The 20900-nt window shown below is 40.5% G+C and overlaps 1 protein-coding gene across 2 annotated transcripts in view; it reads right to left on the bottom strand.

The window, feature by feature from the left end:
- CLVS1 (clavesin 1) overlaps positions 1-20900 on the bottom strand; it is a 122138-nt gene that overhangs the window by 65806 nt on the left and 35432 nt on the right. For both annotated transcript variants that reach the window (XM_005288120.5, XM_065585637.1), the window contains exon 3: positions 3215-3389. In XM_005288120.5, the coding sequence (XP_005288177.3) occupies positions 3215-3389 (175 nt within the window). The remainder of the gene's footprint in view (positions 1-3214; positions 3390-20900) is intronic.

Raw genomic sequence — 20900 nt, 5'->3', positions numbered from 1 at the left:
CATTAATGGTTTGATTGAATAATATTAATTTTTCGATAATCCTAGATTTCAAACAAAGATGGGCCCAAAGCACTGAGTTTGTATCCAGATCAGTTTCCCTAAGACTTGAGAGAGAGGGTTCAGATTTGGAGTTTAGGTTAGGCCAATTAGGAAGAGAATCTGGAAAATTCATATCTGAAGCTCCGTAGAGATCAGGATTTGGGTTCAACCCCATATGTAATCATAAAATAATGAACTAATTTCATCCCTGTTGTATCTCCATCCACTTCACTGGTCTGATGCAGGGATAAGTTTGGCCCAATATTGTTCCTTAAAAAAGGGAATGGGTATATTCCCTTAATCTGTCTGCTTGAATATCTGCATGTGGAGATTAGTGGCTGCAGATATTTACAAAGCACTAGAACCATTTAGATATTTTGCGGACATGATAAACCTTGAGACCTCCTAAGTGTTTCCATTCAGACTGGGAAAAAGGCATACATTTTTAAAGGTGAGAGTAATTAACTATTGGAACAATTTACCAAGATTCGTGGTGGATTCTCCATCACTAACAATTTTAAAATCAAGATTGGATGTTTTTCTAAAAGATCTGCTCTAGGAATTATTTTGGGGAAGTTCTATGATCTGTATTATACAGGTCAGACTGGATGATCACAATGGCCCATGTGGCCTGGGAATCCAGGCACCTCCAAAGTAGAAGCAACACACTCATACAGTGGTTCTCTTCCCCCCCCCCTCCAATATAGGTCTTGTTTATATTTCAAAAGCATCTGAAACAACTAAAAATTTTATTAGGATAGTGACAGGTATGTTAAAATGAAAAAGTTACTGAAATGCTTTAAACAGGGAAATCAGTGACTTGAAAAGTCTGTGTTTTATATAAGAGTATTTGACTTACAATCTCCACAATGATTTTGTAATTAATATGTCTGAATGCTCTAAAGAAGTTTCTGATTCCTTTATTCTGATGCCAGATGAATGGCCCAGTACTGGTTGGTGTCAGATTGGTAGATTATGTTGAACAAAAAAGAGAACAATTGGAAGCCATGAGGTGTAGTAATCTTCAAGAAGCGTCAAGGCATTGTTTTCCAATTTTTGCAATCCAAATTGCAGCATTTACAATTCCCATTGCAAATGGAATCCTCCAGTGGTCTGCACAGTCCATGAAACATTCCCCTTGTTTTAATTTGTATTACAAACAGTTATTTTTATTTCCACATATATTTATTGCAACCATCTGTGTGTTCTTTTTAAATAAAAAATTTAAGAAATCATCTGCCACTAAGACTGGCATCCTATAGATAAACAAATGAAATCTTTGCATATTACCCAGGGATTTATCAGAAAATAAGGCAGCCTCAGAACCTGTAATAAAAAGCTGTGGGTTAAAGCACTAGACTAGGACTCGGGCAATCTGGGTTCAATCCTGTGTAATTTTGGGCAAATCTCTTAATCTCTCTTTGCTTTAGTTTGCCATCTGTAAAATTGTAGATATACTAATTCCCCATAGCACAGAAGGTGTTGTGAGGATAGCTACATAAATACTTGGGAGGGAGATGCTAAGTGGGAGCCATGTAAGTACCTAAACTGTTCACAGAAACACCTAATTTCTTGCTAATATTGTAAAATATTCGCAGAAATCTTATTTTAAATGCCTTTTCTATTAACATTCTCACCAGAAACCTGATTCTAAGAGTTATGTTCATTCTATCCAGGAACAGAAACAAACAAGGTGACCTAGGGGACTGTAATGGGGCATGATGGCCCTTTAAGACAGGTTCTGGATCCAGCACTGGCCTGTTCCTAGTTTCTACCCAGAACAAAGGCATTCTGGAGGGAAGAGAAGAGGTTGCAATTTCCAAGGCACATGAAAATTGTAGACCTCTCAGTAAAGCATGCTGGGAAAGCGGACAAGGACAGCTCTCCTCACTGAATTTAAGGGAGATTGGCAGGGAGTTAGACTTGTACTGAGTCTCCATAATGAGGCAGGCTGGGAAAGAGTAGGGTGTGGCTCACTTTTTTGAGGGAGAGATTGGTAAAAGGGTTGGAACTTTGGGTCTCTCCAGTCAAAGGTCCTGGGAGGAGTTTTAGGAAGAAGCCTGTGAAAGGTCCTGAGAGGATACCTAAGCTGCCGGCAGTCTGAATGTAATATATCCCCAGTGAGGGAAGTTCATATGGACTTTATTACAGAGACATCAAGTAGACAGAACCCTGGAGTGGTTTCTTGAAGTATCCAAGTAAGGGTGTTAGGCCAATGAGCCAGATAGAGGACCTCATGAAGTCATCAAATCCAGCCCCTTGCACTGAGGTAGGACCGTCCTACACCATCCCTGACAGATGTTTATCCAACCTCTTCTTAAAAACCTCCAATGGCAGGGATTCCACCATTTCCCTATTCCACAGCTTAATTACCATTATAGTTAAAAAATAAATTCCTAATATTTAACCTTGCTGCAGATTGCTGATTACTTCTTGTCCTACCTTCAGTGAGCTTGGAGAACAGTTGATCACAATCCTCTTTATAACAGCTCTTTTAAAGCATGCTGTGGACCCATTGTATACAGATCTGGTTTTCATGTAGTTTTACCTTGTTCCTACTTGCTTACATGTGTCAGATGCACGTACCTCCTTTGAACTGGACTGTAACATAATTTAATGTCTGGTGTATTATCATGCTTGGAGAGCTTCTGCAGGAAATTAGGGAAATCTGAATGGCAGTACATTGATTCCCTCAGGGAGTCTTTCCTCCCTCTTTCCCATTACACCCCAAACCCAGATATATTTGAAAGTATGATTCGGTAGTATATTTCCATCTCCTGATAATCACAACTACTCCCTTCCCTTCACCACCCTGCACATACATATGCACCCGCACATGTACGACATGCTTCATAAGGCAGATGTTGCTGGATTTTAATCCCCAGGAACTCTCAGATGGATTAAATCTCAAATCTCTAAACATTATTCTAATTGCTACAGTAAGTAATACATGCCTGAGGCAATGACGATTTAGGGTTTAAATTAAAGCAATAGATAATCAAAAATGAACATCTGAAACTAGGGCTAGGCTACAACTGGATGATACTCAAATCATTGTTCTTATTGAAATTTTTTATTGGTTTTTCTCCCCTTTGCTTTCTGAGAAATATTATCCTGACTACAATGACAAAACCTAGCTAACTGAATACATGCATGCATCTCACATTCCACATACCTGTAACCCTTCAATGGCCAGTTTGAGGATGGAAGGTGTTAGCTTGGAGGCTTGCTTGAAGGAGAAATTGCTCCAGTCTATAATTAAAATGAAGCCATTTATCTGAAGCTCTTGATCTTCAATGAGAACTTCCAAGGACAACAGAATAGCCCGTAGAATATCTGTGAAGGAGTTCCTAAGGCCAAAGCAAACATAAAGGGTTGTAATTATCTTCAGACCACAGGAAATGCAGATATGCCAGGGATTTTTCATGTACAAGGAAACAAATATTTATTTGGGTGAAGTTCTTTAGAAAAGACAGATATTTAAAAAGCATCACCAAGGTATTCCTTGATTTGATAACATCTGTTCACTGATGGATAAAATAGATCCTGAGTTAAATCTCTTGGCATTTTGTGGCATCCCTTATAATAGATTTTAGCTCAGCTGCATTGGAAAAATATTTGTCTATAGTAAATGAAAGCGCTTTAGGCTATCAGTTTAAAACACTCTGCATTAACTATGACAACTAGCAAGCCCACAGAGCTAATGAGACAGACATGCATCAGGCAGATTTTCCTGTGCTTCACAAAATTCAAGTGTTCTCTTTCATTAATTGTTTGCTGTTCTGTTCCTTTTTTACAATAATGAATCCGGTAACAACTAGAAACTAAATGTGATAAATTCACACTCACAGACCCTGATCAATCAAAGACCTATGGACAGATCTTCACCTGATGCAAATCAGCATTCTCACTGGAAGAAAATATTCTATGAGCTATAATCATTCACTTCGGAAACAGAAACATAGCCTATAATTTAGGGAGTACCAGGTGTACACTAGCTGAGGATTTGGCCCCTAGTATATATTCTTTCCTAGCCAGCACTGTCCTGGCCATACATTGGCATGCTCCAAGGTATAGAAACAGCACAGTAACTCAAAAGTATAGATATCAGTGCTAAAATCTTTGAGTAAGGAAAGCCCATTAGAATGTGAACATTTCTGGAGTAAGAAGCAATAAACTGGTGTCAAACCACAGGTTTAAAACCCCCCCACATCTGATGAAGTGGGTCATAGCCCACAAAAGTTTATGCCCAGATAAATTTGTTAGTCTCTAAGGTGCCGCTAGGATTCCACATAGTTTTTGCTGATACAGACTAACATGGCTACCCCTGTGAAACCTGAAACCACAGATTATATTTATTTAAAAAAGAGAGAGAAAACCCTGTTATAAACCTGAGACAATAGCAGTCAGGTGGGTGAAATAAGTAGTGCATAGAACAAGGTTTAGCTTTATTAAGAAAATTTGCTTGAGCTAGCCATCCTATTGAATTCCTGCTCCTTCGATTCATTCCACCAACAATTTGTCTGCATTATAAGGAGGAAAACTAGAAACAGACAGGCATGTCTGTACAACACATGCATAAATTACATAGCGATAAATAAGAGGCTATTTGAAAAGGAGGGAAGGGTTCATTTTTTTTGTATAATACATTTTAGCTATTGCCCAGCTTATATGGTTCAAGCATAAAATGGAAAATAACGACCACAGATCAAAATAGGAACTCTGTATTAATTAGCAGTAGGCTGATTGCAGGGGCTCTGTCATCTCACAGGTAATAATTACTAACATCTGTAGTTATGAAGAAGGGAGAGATAAACAGAGAGAGAGAAGGAAACACTGTACATTTTTCTTAACGTGTAATTCTGGACTGGGAAAGTTTCTTTGGTAAACAATGAGCATGAGTCTCTCCAAAAAAAATATAGTTTAGTCTTTATGGAAATGATTATGTAATGCAGAGGCACTGGCTTCCTCTGGGCCTGGGGGGTGCTCAACCCTGCCGTTCTGCCCTAGGCCCCACCCCATCCCTTCTCCCAAGTCCCCACCTCTTCCCACCCAACCTCTTCCCACCCAGTTCCACCCCCTCCCCGAGTGTGACCCATCCCCGCTCCTCCCCATTCCTTCCAGAGCCTCCTGCACACCATGAAACAGCTGATTGGGAGGGAGGGGCAGAGTTGATCGGCGGGGCCGCCAGTGTGCTGGAAGTGCTAGGAGCAATCTGGAGGAGTTGATCGGAGGGGCTGCTGGGGGACGGGGGGCACTGGGAGGGGCGTGGGGGAGCTGGCTGCTAGAGGGTGCTAAGCACCCGCTAATTTTTTTCTGTGGGTGCTCCAGCCCTTGAGCACCCACAGAATCGGCGCCTGTGATGTAATGTACTGGTACAATAGCCTTTGTTATCTTTGCACTGTATTTTTTAATTTCGAAGAGCTCTGACCATGTGGAAAGATGGCTGCCATTTTGTTTTCAATGTTAATATTGCCTGTGACGGGGGGAGAGACACTGTGCTCTCTCATGGAAAATCTAGTTCTGTTCTGTTTTGCTGTTTTCTTTAATCTTTAATGAGTCATTTTACATTGAAGGTATATTGTTTCTATTTTATTAAACAAAACAAAAAATGGAAAGCATAGTCTTAAAGCGGGTTTTGCCTTTCCTACATAAAACGAAGGGTAACTCCACTGATTTGTCAGGACTGAATTCAGCCCTCAGTTTTGCTCGCGCCTCTTGACAAATTTTGATCTAAAAGTTTATAATTTATGCTTTGAAGAAACTATATCCTGAAGACTGTTGTATTGTGTGGTGTTGTAGCCCTAAACTGAATAAAGCTCTGAGTAAGCTCGTAAGCTTCTATTTCTCACCAACAGAATTTGGTAAATAAATATATTACTTCACCCACCTTGTCTCTCTAATATCCTGAAGAATCAGTTTATTTTGTGTGCGTCTTTGTTCCCACTTCATAACATAGTAAAAATACCCTTCAAAGTATAATCACCAAAGCAACATATGATAATCACAGAGCTTGCAGATGTCACTGAGATCAGTGATAACTTCGGTTTGGGATGAAAGAGCGTTTAGCTTTCTTGGCATTGGGTATTATCAGCACCCTAGCAACAACAAGGGGACTACTGGGAACCTAACCAAATAGTACCAGAAAATCTGAGTTGGAAAGTCAAACTAAAGACAGTGCTTTCCTCAGGAGTGGAAGGCTGCAGCACAACAGTAAATTAATCTGTGTCTCAGCTGAATATTTATTCTATTAATTTTAAGGATTCCATTGTCAAAGAAGCACTAAAATGTACATATAGCATTTCCTCCCTTACCATTCTTTGGAGCCACATCCAAAATCGGTGGCCAGGTCCACTCGTCAGACTCTGTTGTGAGCCTCAGATTTACCCTAATTGTGAGCTCAACTGTAAAAAGTGAGTGACAGGTTATAAAAGGTGACAATAACCTATAATAACACATGTTGATGGGAAAAGGTATGAAAGGGAAACAGACTGAATTAGTCCAAATAAAAAAGCCTATTGATATAACTCAAGGACTGTGTTAAGATCATGCTGGTAAGAAAAGTGTGGAACCAGAAATCAGTAAAGAAAAATTGGAGTGTCAGCAACTAGGCCTAATTGGTGCACAAAATAATGAGAGGACAGGCTATTCCACTCATCACTTCCTTTGGAGGGCCTTAAAGAAAGAGACTTTAGAAAAAAACCTGACTGCTGGAGTGAGCTTCATCATCATGGTTGCCACCATCACCCCAGCCTTCATCATCCTAATCCTGAAAAATGTCCTGACCAGACTGGGCCAGATGATGCCACCATCTCTATTGGCATTGGCTGAATCCTGAACACCACGTAGAATGTGGGACTCCATTTCTCCCCCCGGCCACCCCTGTATCCTTTTCCTTCTTCACCTCATTTATCCTATCCTACTCTTCTCCCTTTCCCTTCTGTCTGATAAGAGTCTGGCCTAGTTGGCCAAGACTGCATATTTTGCAACACTACTGCAGGCCTGTGACCAAAAAGAGGCAGCTAAAATAAATGCCCTAAACAGCCCAATGCTGGTACAAGTTTGCCAGATCAAGTGGCTGATAAGACTGTGCTGTGCCTGTGTTTTTCCAGCAGCGAGGTAGCAGGTGAGAGTCAGCACCAGACACAGAAACTGCATTTTTTCTCTTTGATGTTATTTTCTTTCCCCTTTGTGTCTGTGTTTGCCTTGTTTTGTCTTCTTGGGAATGGGATTGGACTTTAACAACAACAGCAACAATGAGAGCTCCAGCCCATCTCAGCTAATTTCTTCTCTTTTCCCCACAAAGGACAGCTATTACCATTTTAATACCATTTAAGAGACTGTCAAACAAGAAGGTTTTTCCTTCTAAAAACTCTCTCCAGCTAAAGGGGAAGGGAACAAGGGAAGCTGTTAAAATGAAAGCTGTACTTAATACTTTACATTTCAAATGAACCTCATTTGAAACTGTTTAATGGCCAGACCAAGTGACTCAGTTATGTGAATACTTTTGGCCCATATATTCCATCTAAATTAATACAACACCTCTAGTAGGATTTAACCAATAAACACTTCAGACAACCATGAACTTCCAATAAAGGAAAAGTAATTTCTTCTTCAGACTCTGTGCCCTCAATTCACACCCCACTGGCATTCTTGTCACATATGGGAGGGTTGCTTTAGCTTGTGGTCAGGCCTCCATGAATATTAGTAGCAGCTTTCTAGTAGAGGGCACTGAATTGGAAAATATAATCATGATATACTGGCCATGCCTCCTCACGCTGTGCTGTCTCTTTTTGGGGCTGTCCTGGGTTGTTGTAGGTATCAAAACAGAAAGGGGATTGCAGGCCCCTTGCACAATCATTTCAGGTGGATTCTCTGCCAATGGCAACTCTGTACCCTGGATTATGTCCGACGGCGGGGGGGGGGGGGAATGGAATAATCCCGGGCTGAATTTAATCTAACATATGCCATTTTAAAAACAGATTTAATGCTCATCACTGTAGGAAGCAACAAATAGGGCTACACAGGGTGCAGAAATGGATTGGTCTCCTAGTTCTGGCCAGGAAAGCTTCCTTTACAGCAGGGCTTGCTCCAGGCACCAGCGCAGGAAACTGGTGCTTGGGGCAGCCCATGGAAGAGGGCAGCACGGCTGAGTCTTCGGCGGCAATTCGGCGGCGGGTCCCTCAGACCGGCTGCTGAATTGCCACTGAAGAATGAAGCAGCGCAGTAGAGCAGCAGTCAATCGCGGCTTTTTTTTTCCCCCCCTCTTCGCCGCTTGGGGTGGCAAAAAGCTGGAGCCGGCCCTGTTTTACAGAACATTCATAGGGATGTTCCTGGTGCGGCCACCTTTGACACCTTAAAAGAAGACAGGGTGGAGTCATTTTAGGGATGGATGAGAACTGCTTGCACAAAGCATGAATATGTTTTATTTAAATTCTAAATCATACGGAAATGTTTGTTATGATTGGGCCCAAATCTACATCATGGGTACCAAAATCAGTATTTAGGCACATAACTAAATGACCAGATTAACAGAGCTACTGATCACTTGCATTTCCCATTGATTTTAATAAAGGTTACTTGTGGGAGAGTTGAACACCTGATTTTGTGAGTGTGGGAGGATTAACTAATCTAGTATTTTCCTGCATACTGTCACACACTGTCTACAAATTTGCATATTCTAGGACATGACACATAAAATTGAATGCTAATGCTGTTTCTTTTATTGGGTGAGGTACAACTAGGCATGAATGCAGCACACTGATCCTCTAGGTGGATTCTTTGCTAGCATGCCAGTCAATGTATGCAGAATCTCTATGGAAATCATGCTGAATCCCATTTGAGGTTGAAGCCCTCAGCTTCCTAATCTTGTGGCTTTCATGCAAAGCACTCAGCTATTTCACTGATTTGCATCCAAATTATTTTCCATACATTAACTCTCAAGAATTTTCTGGGACTCCACCACTTTTGTTACTTGGCTCAATTTTCCATCCCCCCCGCCACACACACACACATACCAGCTTGACACACTTACAAAAAGTGATATAAATTGCTGTGTCAAGAAAGGGAACTACAATACCACTGTGTGACCTCAGCATGGAGCCTACTTCAGCCTGCCACTAATGAGTTACCAGAGATATGCACATGCTACTCAACAACATAAGCCAGGAAGGAAGGAAACAACAAACAGTTTGATTGAATAGCAAGGTACCATAAAAGAAGTCTTCAAGCCAAACAAGTATCCTTAAGAAAATGGGAAGTTAGTCCAATGGAAGATAGTAGTAAGGAACAAGGGATTGCGAAGACAGATTAGTCAAAATTAGTCAAATTTATAAAAAGTAAATAAGAAATTACTTAATTATAGCAGGAGTAAGCCACTTGTGAGAGAATTAATTGGCTGAGTGGAGTATCGGGTACAAAGGGAACAATTAAAAGGGATAAAGACATTGCAGAAAAGCTAAATGATTTATTTGCTTCAGTCATCACCACCAAGGATGTTGAGGAGATACCTACAATTTTCAACTGATAAAGATGAGGTACTGTTGGAGATTAAGGTGATGAAAGAAACATATATTTCTGAGAAATGGTATCACCCAGGCGTTTTGAGATCACGGACCCAATCTGCAAAGTACTTAAGCATACTTAGATTTAACCACGTGAATAATCTTGGTAACTTCAATGGGACGTAACCTGATTTCAGTGGGACTACTCACATGTATAAAGTTGAGCATGTGCTTAAGTGTTTTGCTTCATCACTGCCATTAAGGATGAAGTGATACAACTCCTAACAGAAATATGCAAATTCTCATTCAAATCTGCTGCTATACCACAGGACTGAAGGATAGCAAATGCTGTAGCATGTACCCACATGGCCCCACAATGTGCCAACATTTTTATGGCTGACTTAGAACAAGGCTTCCTCAGCTCTTGTCCCCTAACGCCCCTACTCTACTTGCACTACACTGATGACATCTTCATCATCTGGACCCCTGGAAAAGAAGCCCTTGAGGAATTCCACCATGATTTCAATTTCCATTCCACCATCGACCTCAGCCTGGACCAGTCCACACAAGAGATCCAATTCCTGGACACTACAGTGCTAATAAGCAATGGTCATATAAACACCACCCTATACTGGAAGCCTACTGACCCCTATACTTACCTACCTGCCTCCAGCTGTCATCCAGACCATACCACACGATCCATTGTCTACAGCCAAGCTCTAAGATACACCGCATTTGCTCCAACCCCTCAGACAGAGACAAACATCTACAAGATCTCTATCAAGCATTCTTACAACTACAATACCCATCTGCTGAAGTGAAGAAACAGATTGACAGAGCCAGAAGAGTATCCAGAAATCACCTACTACAGGACAGGCCCAACAAAGAAAGTAACAGAATGCCACTAGCCATCATCTTCAGCCCCCAACTAAAACCTCTCCAGCGCATCATCAAGGATCTACAACCTATCCTGCTCCAGAGCACCATCAAGGATCTACAACCTATCCTGAAGGACGATCCCTCACTCTCTCAGATCTTGGGAGACAGGCCAGTCCTCACTTACAGACAGCCCCCCAACCTGAAGCAAATACTCACCAGTAACCACACACCACACAACAAAAACACTAACCCAGGAACTTATCCTGGCAACAAAGCCCGTTGCCAACTCTGTCCACATATCTATTCAGGGGACACCATAATAGGGCCTAATCACATCAGCCACACTATCATAGGTTCATTCACCTGCACATCTACCAATGTGATATGTGTCATCATGTGCCAGCAATGCTCCTCTGCCATGTACATTGGCCAAACCAGATAGTGTCTACGCAAAAGAATAAATGGACACAAATCAGATGTCAAGAATTATAACATTCAAAAACCAGTTGGAGAACACTTCAACCTCCCTGGTCACTCAATTACAGACCTCAAAGTCACAATACTCCAACAAAAAAACTTCAAAAACAGACTCCAACGAGAAACTGCAGAGTTGGAAAGTTTTTTTTCTCCTGCTGATAATAGCCCACCTTAAATATTACTCTCGTTATGGTTAGTATGGCAATACCCATTTTTTTCATGTCCTCTGTGTGTATATATATCTTCCTACTGTATTTTTCACTGCATGCATCCGACGAAGTGGGTTTTAGCCCACGAAAGCTTATGCTCAAATAAATTTGTTAGTCTCTAAGGTGCCATAAGTACTCCTCGTTCTTTTTGCTGATACAGACTAACACGGCTACCACTCTGAAACCTGTAGATATCATAGACTCATAGATCACTGAGCTTCAGTTCAGCACCATATAGACTTATTTAAATAATAATTAGAGGATTATAAAATTGCTAGGTAAACATGATATAATGGGGACAACAGCTTCTGTAAAGGAAAAGTTTATTTCCCCAAGGTACTAGAATACGTAACTCATCTCAACAAAATAGTGGTTAAACTAGAATCAAATTAAATGTATTTGAACTTCTGATAAGGTTATTACAGAGTTTCTCACAATAAGTTATTAAAGAGTCAAAGTAGCATGGAATAAGAAATAAAGTTTTGTCATGGATTAGAAACAAGCTAAGAGACAAAACAACTAAAACCACCGAGTATAAATGACCAATTTTCAGTTTAGGAAAGGTTGACAGTACAATACTAGAAGGATTCCTACTAGGACTGTGGATGTGTAATATATTTCCTTTAAAAAGTGAAAAAGGAGGTGAAGAGCAATGTGGCAAATTTTAACAGTTCCCCAAAGTGATGTAGGTTAATCAGACCTAAAGAAACTATGAAGGGAACTCCAGAGGGACCCAAGAAAGTGACGTGAATGAGCCGCACAATGGTAGGTGAAACTTAATACTGATTTATGCAAGCTAATGCAGGCAGCTCTATTTTGATCTACTCAGCCACAGGAATGGGTTGTACCACTCAGGAAAGAGTCTTGGTCATCATTGTGCACCTTGTTTATAAAGCTCTCGTGATCAACTGATGAAAAGTGCAGTATAAGAGCCAGGCATTATTATTTATTATTGTTTTATTTGTAGTTCCCTTTGCTGTTCATGGAGTATCAATGAGAGGGGCCCAATTTACTTGAATTTATTTATTATTAGAAAGGGCTTGGTCGTTTGTGCAAATTGTTAAACTTCATGTGACTTTCAGTGATCTCTGCTGAACAGATGACCAGTGGGGATTACTATTCTCATCACTCTATTTTGTTTGTTAGGCTCTTTGACTCAAAACCTGCAAATTGTGGACTGATGCACTCATGCAATGCCTCATTGACATAAATTGAGCTCTGCGTGGATACAGCAGTCAGTTCACACATTGTGCCTGCAGGATCAGAGCCTTCAAATTTAAGCTCTTTGGGGCAGAGACCGTCTGTTCCTATGTTTGAACCACATTCAGCCCAAACTGATTGGAGCCACTGGGAACTATGGTAATAACAATCATTATCATTTATTATTATTTATAACAGTTCTCTAGAAATATGTTTCAGTATTTGATCTTCAAAATGTGATGGTTGGTTGTGATTGATCATCATTTTCCTGTTTAAAAGGTTTCAATCAGGAAGCAGAAAAAAAGCACATTGTGATTTGGATGATGAAGCACTCTCCAAAAGTAGTGAATACTCAAATAGGAAACTTCACAGCCAACTCATACACTGAAAATTTTTTGTCCAAACTATCCAGCAAATTTATGAATTACATATATACTCACAGAAATTGTTACATTTGTCCGTGATTCACAAACAGAGGAAAAGGGATAAATTAATGACTAAGATTATTCCCACAAATATATTAATCAGCCCTAGTTATTTTCTTGAAAGAATCCAACAAGTTAAGTTAAAGTCATTTTTTCTCATCTCCTGAAAAATATGAGCAATTTAGTAGCACACTCAAAACAGAGAATTAGCTTACTGCAATACAAGATTTTGATGAGGATCAGACTCATTTTGCCCATCACAGTAAATCAGAATTTGCTCATATCTCTACAGAACCAGAACCAGCATTAAATTAGTGTTAACTCCAATTTACTCCTCCTTAACATCAACTTTAGTTAGATAAGGCCATTATTGCACATCATTTCTAGGCAGACATTTCTAATTGTTTTGTTACTGGAACTCAATTAATTTTTCTATACAGCATTGTTATCTATCAGCTCTGTGTTCTTGGGGAACCAGGGTGCAGTACCCAGCCTGTCTGACTCATGAAAGACCTTACCCCGCCCCCCCCAGCCTCTGCTTGAACCAAAACCAATCAGAAAAAAGACTTACAAAAAGCAATGAAAAGGCCATGGGAGACCGCCTAAACCCATGGGACAAGGGTGACAGGATTAAGGCAACTCCCCAAGACTCATTTGCATCGAAGATGGGACATGGAGGCATCTCCATTAGCATACAGAATGGAGAACAGAGATTCCAAGGCAAGAACTGCACTGAACTCTGGGACCAGAAAAGCAGAAGCACTGCATGATGGGGGATCTCTGCTCCAGATGATGAACACACCAGCTCAGTAGTTATCAGACCAATTCTAGTAATAAATCGTTTATTGGTATCCAAAATAGTGACGCTCCCTAATTGCATTGTGAGCTCCCTCCAAGGAACACCACCCATAGTCAGGAATGACCAGTTCCTATTGTCGGGCCTGAACAAAACAACTTTGGTATACTCCCTTGAGCCATCAGTTTACCTATAAACAAATCTAGTGTTCTCCCTTGAACCATTGTTCTTTCCCTACAAAAATCCCTACCCATGCTCAAGTAATTGTTCTGATGCCTGGATCCAAAATCTGCATCAGTTCCATTGAGATTTCATCTTCTCCTGACTGATCGTGCTGGGGGCTTTGCCTGTCTCCAGCACTCTGGACCCTCGGCTACTACCACCACCTGCGACCCCCGCTCAATTCAAGCTTCACAGAGTGATGAGAACCTAGCTCTCACTCTCTCTTTCTAGATATAGACTTCTGACCCTGACTTGTGTGATCAGTTATAGTTTTCTAAACCTGACTTTTATAATCAAATTTAAGTTAGATTTAATACTGTAACTGTTTTGTTTGTTTGGCTCCCCTATGGTTATTACCTGGCAATAAATAACTTTCATGGTTAAGCTGGTTGCTTCCCTCCCTCTCTCTCCCCCCCTCTCCTCCTGGGTGTTTTTTGGCTTCCCCATTTGCTCTGCAGCAACACTCCTCATACCTAAGCTAAAGATCCCTGCAGTGCCACAAAATCCTGTGGGGTGTGTTCATCAAGTGGTTACTACCAGAACAATTGTAATGTGAAAGTGGGGATAGGGATGTGCTGAATGTGGGGCATAGGAGGGTGGCAGCTTGGAAGTGCTGCTTGACCCAGCCTGCTCAGGTGTACTCTATTCCGGTGCGGTGCCCGTGGCATATGAGGGTGACAGCTTGGAGGTGCTGTTTGACGCAGCGTGCTAAGTCCAGGGACATATAAGGGGTCAGCTTGGGAGTGCTGATTGACCCGGTCTGCTCAGACGTGCTCTGTTAATGTGTGTGTATGTTCGTCTGATTCTGGGGCTGGAAGAACCCAGCCCTGGGGAACCTAGGTTGTGTGGGATAGCTCCATTGGGAGGGAACTTGCAGCAGGGAGAAGTAGAGCTCCATATGAAAACACAAGTGACACAAGCAGTACATTGATAGAATTACAGGACACCTTTCCCCCACCCCAGAAGAGTAACCCTAATAAATGAGCATACCCTAAAGTAGCAGGCAAATCTGGTAACAGCATGTGTGTGAGAATATAAATATTGTTTCCAGGTAACCAGAGATCCAGGATAAAGGGATGAAATAGGTCAGTGCAGTAGCTTTGTGAAATCCTTGGTTCAAATCTGTATGGGGTAACAGTAAGAAGAGTCTGGTGAGCTAAGATTAGGCTCTAAAGGATATTTGTCCATGTCAAAAAACTACCATGTAGTTTAACATGATTAAAAGGGGGACTGCTTCCCCCCCACATTTCCTGATTGGCTTTGAATTCCTCTGGATATATTTCTTTCCTCCCAGCAAGCTGAGGATCTTTGAGGTTTCCCAATGGAGTGGAAATATTCCAACTCCCAGAAGAATTGCATAGTCATTTTTTTCTTATCTTTTCTCAGAATTCGCAACTGTCAGTGAGTGCTTCTTAGATGTACAGAAATATTCACCATATTAGGTTTCTGTTTGAAGTCCTTTTATATACCTGTATTATCCCTTTATGAGGCTTTTTGATACCACTTACTGCTTCAATAGGACTCCATAGCAACCAGTAAAAAGCAAAGGGGAAAAAAAGCATCACATGATCTACGTTCAACCCTATGTTTCAAATCTCTTCCTACATATGCTCATTCATATGTGGACACACATCAAATGATCGTTTTTTCCTTGATCGTAGAATGAGTATGCAGGGGGTGGGGGGGAGGATCCTTCTCCTTCTACACAAGGGCCAAGGATGTTTAGAGTCTCTGCACTTGGAGGTGTGGGGGGAGCACAGGAACTGTGCCTACAGTGAAACTCAGGAAGTTGGAATTGCCTCAAAAGATTACGGGGAGGGACATGCAGGAGGTGGGGCGATGGCAAAGTGGTTTCCCTCTGCACAAGTCCATGAAGAGAAGAACATGCTGTACCATCCCACGGTGCTTCATTCCAAGGGATGGTGAAAAGTGGGTACTCCCCCTATGCTCTCTCAAGCTCCAAAAATCCTTCCCTGAGCTCTCCTGGGGCTTGATCTGAAAAGACGCTGAGCACTCTGTCTCGATCCAGCAAAGCACCAAAGCACATGCTTAACTTTAAGCATATGAGTAATGCCCTTGATTTCAACAGGACAACTCAAATACTTAAAGTTGTGTGTGTCTAAGTACTTTGCTGGGGGTGGGGGTAGAACAGTGTCCTCAGCACCTTGCAAAATCAAGACCCTGGCAGATGACAAAGAGGTGTGTGGCTGCACACTGCTCCTTACTGCTCAGGGTAAATGCTACAATCTAGCTCCAGTGCAATATGTTCTCTGGTTTCTTTTTTTAAACAGGAAAATGCCTCTAAAATATTCTCTATTTTCTTAGCTATTTAGTATCCAAACCTATGTTGGATATACACACAATTCTTACATTCAAAGGGAGTGGGGAACAGGGTGTCTGTCTTTCACTGTTGGTGCCAGTCCTGGGTAGTATGTTGTTTTTACTTATGTAAATGCACCCTGAGTCTGTGGCAGCCCTTACAAATTCTACAGGTACAGCCACAAATACAATCTGGTTACAACAGACCTACTGCAGTGTTCCGATTTATTACTATAGAATCCTGTAGCTTTTTTGTACAAGGGACTGGACAAAGAATACCTGTCTATATAAAAACAAAAAAGTTGACTTAAAATATCATGGATGGTTATTTTGGAAGGGTATTTATGATTTATTTAACTTATTCTTTAGGAATCTAGGAAATGATGTGCTGAAACAGACAAATGGTCCATCCAATCCCATATTCTTTCTCCATCAGTGGTCAGTGCTGAGTACTTCAATAGGCAGGCTTAAACCTCCCTTCACCCACCTTGCAATGTTCTAAGTACACCATAGCCTCTGGGCACTATAGTAATACTACTAATAATAATGATAATAAGGATATTTTTTCTAATGCCACTTGGTGAAACAGTTTATGCTTGGAAGCATGAGAATTGATGAATTTTGTAGTTTTTTTCCTAGCCTGTGTAATTGCATAGTCTTTTCTTATTCAAACACTGTGATATAATCTGTTCTTGCATCATATTAAGCTTCAATTTCTTGCATCAGTGAGTTCCACAAGTTATTTTTTTCATTACAGAAAAAAACAATTTCCTTCTGTACATTTTAAATGTACTGTCTAATTATAACATGGTTCTGCCTTTGTTCTATTATTATGGGAAGGCATGAGCAGGAGCAATCAGGCTTCGCTGTACCATACGTTGTTCTATATAACCTCTTTTAAATCTCCTGTCTTTTTCCATTCCAGTTTACAGAGTTGTGGGCTTTTTAATCTCTTCTGATGTGGACGCCTCCTTCACTCCTGCCTTCCACAAATTATATCCGTTGCCCTTCTTTGAACATTTATCTTTATGCCATACCCATGTTTTTTAGACCACATGACGAAAAATGAATTCAATATTCAAGGTGAGGATAGACTGTCAACATACATAACGACATTTTCCATTTATTCTCCAGTTAAGTTAATATAACTTAATCTTATATTTTCTGACCATCACTGTGCTTTGAGAATGCTTCTTAATTGTCCTGTCAAGAATGACTAGATGTTTTCCAGAGAGGGTAAAAGTAATTCAGAATCCAACAGTGTGTACAAGTATAAAGGACAAAGGACCTGAGTACCAGATACACCCATATGATAAAACTTGGCACTTACTTACAATGAGCATCATCTACTAGCTCATTGTATGATTAGCTAAATCTAGAATTCTTTTCACTCCTTCCTAATCTTCACTAACCTATAACATTCTGTTAAGTGCCCATTTTGCCATTTCATTATTAACCTCACCTTCATGAACAACAAAAATCTTACTACTGGGGCAGTTTACTATTAACCTCTGCTGATAATTGGCCATTTTTGACTCCTACACTTTGCCTCAGGTCTTTTAAGGAGTTTTAAAGCTTTTAATTCTCACCATATCATTGCTAACTTTCCCGAAAAGCTTCTTGTGAGGAACTTCATCAAAGACTTTTGAATAGCCAAGTAAATTATACCCTCTGGTTGTCTTGTACCCACTGTTTTGTTAATGCTAACAAAGATCTCTAACAACTGCCTAATAACCAATTTGTGCACAAATTGATTATTCTTACAATAGATACATACCTGATGGTAGAATTGGTCAAATAGTAAAACAAAGAGAGCAAAAACAAACAAACAAACAAACAAACAAAAACCTTCTAAATTCACAAATATTCTCAAATAAGTGCTGACTTCAGTTCTCTGTGGTTCTTTCTCCCCTGCTGCCACTACAGTCAGAGGCGTAGCTGGGGGGGAGCAGGGTGCTCCCCCACTGAACACAAGTGGCGCCTTTTTAATTTTTACTCTGGGGGGGGCATAAAAAAAGGTGCCACCTGCTGAGCCGCTTGTACTCACCAGGCGGTGCTCTGGGTTTTCGGTGGCACATCCTTCACTTGCTCCAGGTCTTCAGCGGCATTTCGGTGGCAGGTCCTTCAGTGCCGCCGAAGATCTGGAGCGCATGAAGGACCCGCCGCCGAAGTGCCTGCCGAAGATCCGGAGCACCGCCCGGTGAGTTCAATCGCCGCAGCGGGTGGCGCCTTTTTTAATGTCCACCCCCCCTGTTCGCTCCACCTGGCTACGCCACTGACAACAGTTGCTCTGGCAGCTCCCAGACATTTCCAGTACAAATATGCTAGTGCTGCAGCTCCTGTGGTGGTGGTATGGGCCTACCCTTAGAATGTTAATATGTTCAGTTATTATTTTGACAGACCTCCAAAAGTTTCCTGAGGATTGCAAAGGAGAGAAGGGAAATAATGTTTTTTTAACAGTTTGTAACTCAGCTAAACTGGAATGATATTTCTTGGGAAATGCACTTCAAAGGCCTGCTGCAACCAATGCAGCTGTTTGAACATCTCAGATAATACTAATTACAAAAGTATTATACAACCTAAAATTTAAGACAACCTAAATATAGGGGTCACTACCAGTTCCCTTATAATATAGTGCACTGATATTTACAGATGTTTGATCCCGATCATGGGCCAGGTGTTTGTGTTATGTTATACATACTTTTATCTCATCTAAACAATTGGAAACTTCCTGTTGAGGATTTGGGGTGGTTTATGAACTTCTATTTGTGGCTTCTATTTGTATTGTTTGTTTTTGTGAAACCAATGTAATGAAAGCTAAATGATTTTTTTCACAGTAGCAATAAGACACTCCCACATCGTGCATTTACAGAGAATTATTAGAGAGGTTAGGTAACTGAAGTCACCGTTGTGCCCACTTGTTTAATTATAAATAGCTACTTATGTGCTAATGCATAAAGCAAATAGATGTGATAAAGAGCTCATACCAAAAGCTTTAATGGACAAAAAGCCAGAATTAGTCCTGCTTGTGATCTGACAGATATGATGCCAGTAAATGACTGTCTTTATCTTGGACTTGATGTCACCGTGTTCATACCTTGATTTATTGAGGCTGTTGTTTTGTAAAAGTACCTGTGGGGAAAGACTCAGATGTACAGGACATGGAAGGAGAAAAACTGCATTATAAAAAATGGAGTCAACCCTTTGGAAGATTTAATTTACGGAGACTGTAATTTGATATGATGGGAGTCCTTGATGAAATTGCAGGGTTTGGTAATATCAGTTGGCTGGCCCCTTTTTCTCTATTGCTGTCTCACAGTAACATTACCTCAAAAATGGAAAATCGGGAATGGGGGTTATACTCCTATTGATTTAAACACATTCTTATGACCTGTTTGGGCTACTTGAAAATCTGAGGAGTATCTTTTAAAGCAACTACAGTGTATACTTTTCTTTATTCTAGCTAGCACTGTGACTTCTCAAAAATATTATTAAAGGGCCTTTTGTGCAATACCAAACTTCAGAGACAAAATACAGCAAGCTAAGCTTTTGCAGGATAAATCCCAATATATTGTTTGTTAGTTTCCTTCTGTAGTAAGACAAAGAATGAAAACTTTCCCAGCCTCCCTGCTTTTGAATTTGTTTATATTTAAACTGAATAAATCAGAGGTCTCACAGAATTCTCTGCCACTTCATTAACTTGCATTCAGCATTAACTAACATTTTGTAATTTTAGTACTGTATAAATGAAACAGGGCTCTATATTTAAGGAAGTGTGCTGGTTTCATTTCTGTATAAGACATACATGTTGTTGACTTAGGTCCCACTTCAGCAAGGTACTTAAGCACATACCTAACTTCAAGCATATGAGCAGTTCCATTGCTGTACTTTGTCTCTGTTGTTAATTTCTATGGGACTATTCATAGGCTTAAAATTAGGCATGTGCTTAATTATCTTGCCGAATGGAGGCAGTAGGGAAAATCTCCAGTTTTCATTACTGTGCTATGGAAAATTATTGTTGGATTAATGTTTATGAAATAGTGAACTTTTGAAATAGTGAGCTAGACAGACTGCCTAGCTCTAGCCAATCCTCAGAGTGAACAGCCATTGTACAAACTCCAACCTTCCTCCCCATAGTTCTGCCAATGCACTTTGTTTTTGAGCTGTGTAGTTCCTGCTACTCCATTCCAGAGCCTCTCCTGAGCAGAGACAGCCAGCTGTGCTATATAATGATACAAACATGTTTTAGGTTGAGATCTCTCACATTTATTCAATCTCTTGTGACTTCAGTGAAATGTATTTTAGCCCAGATCTCCAAAGCAGAAAGGCTAAATCAGTGGCTCTCAACTTTTCCAGACTACTGTACCCCTTTCAGGAATCTGATTTGTCTTCCGTAACCCCCAAGTTTCACCTCACTTAAAAACTACTTGCTTACAAAATCAGACTTAAACATACAAAAGTGTTACAGCCACACCATTACTGAAAAATTGCTTACTTTCTCACGTAATTATAAAATAAATCAATTGGAATGTAAATATTTTACTCACAGTTCAGTGTATAGTATACAGAGCAGTATAAACAAGTCATTGTCTGAATGAAATTTTAGTTTGTACTGACTTCACTGGTGCTTATTATGTAGGCTGTTTTAAAACTAGGCAAATACCTAAATGTACATGTACATGTACTCCTGGTTGAGAGCCACTGGGCTAATTAATATATATGCTTTGGATTCTGTCACCTTTACTCACTTTGGACAGTATCTTAAGTGGTCCCATAAATTTTAATGGCCATACACTAGGAGCATGGTACTACTCACCATTAATAAGGATGG

The sequence above is a fragment of the Chrysemys picta genome, chromosome 2, assembly GCF_011386835.1.
Source record: "Chrysemys picta bellii isolate R12L10 chromosome 2, ASM1138683v2, whole genome shotgun sequence".
Taxonomy (NCBI): Eukaryota; Metazoa; Chordata; order Testudines; family Emydidae; genus Chrysemys; species Chrysemys picta.
The sequence above is the reverse complement of the archived record's forward strand: the minus strand, read 5'-3'. Positions and strand labels throughout refer to the sequence as shown.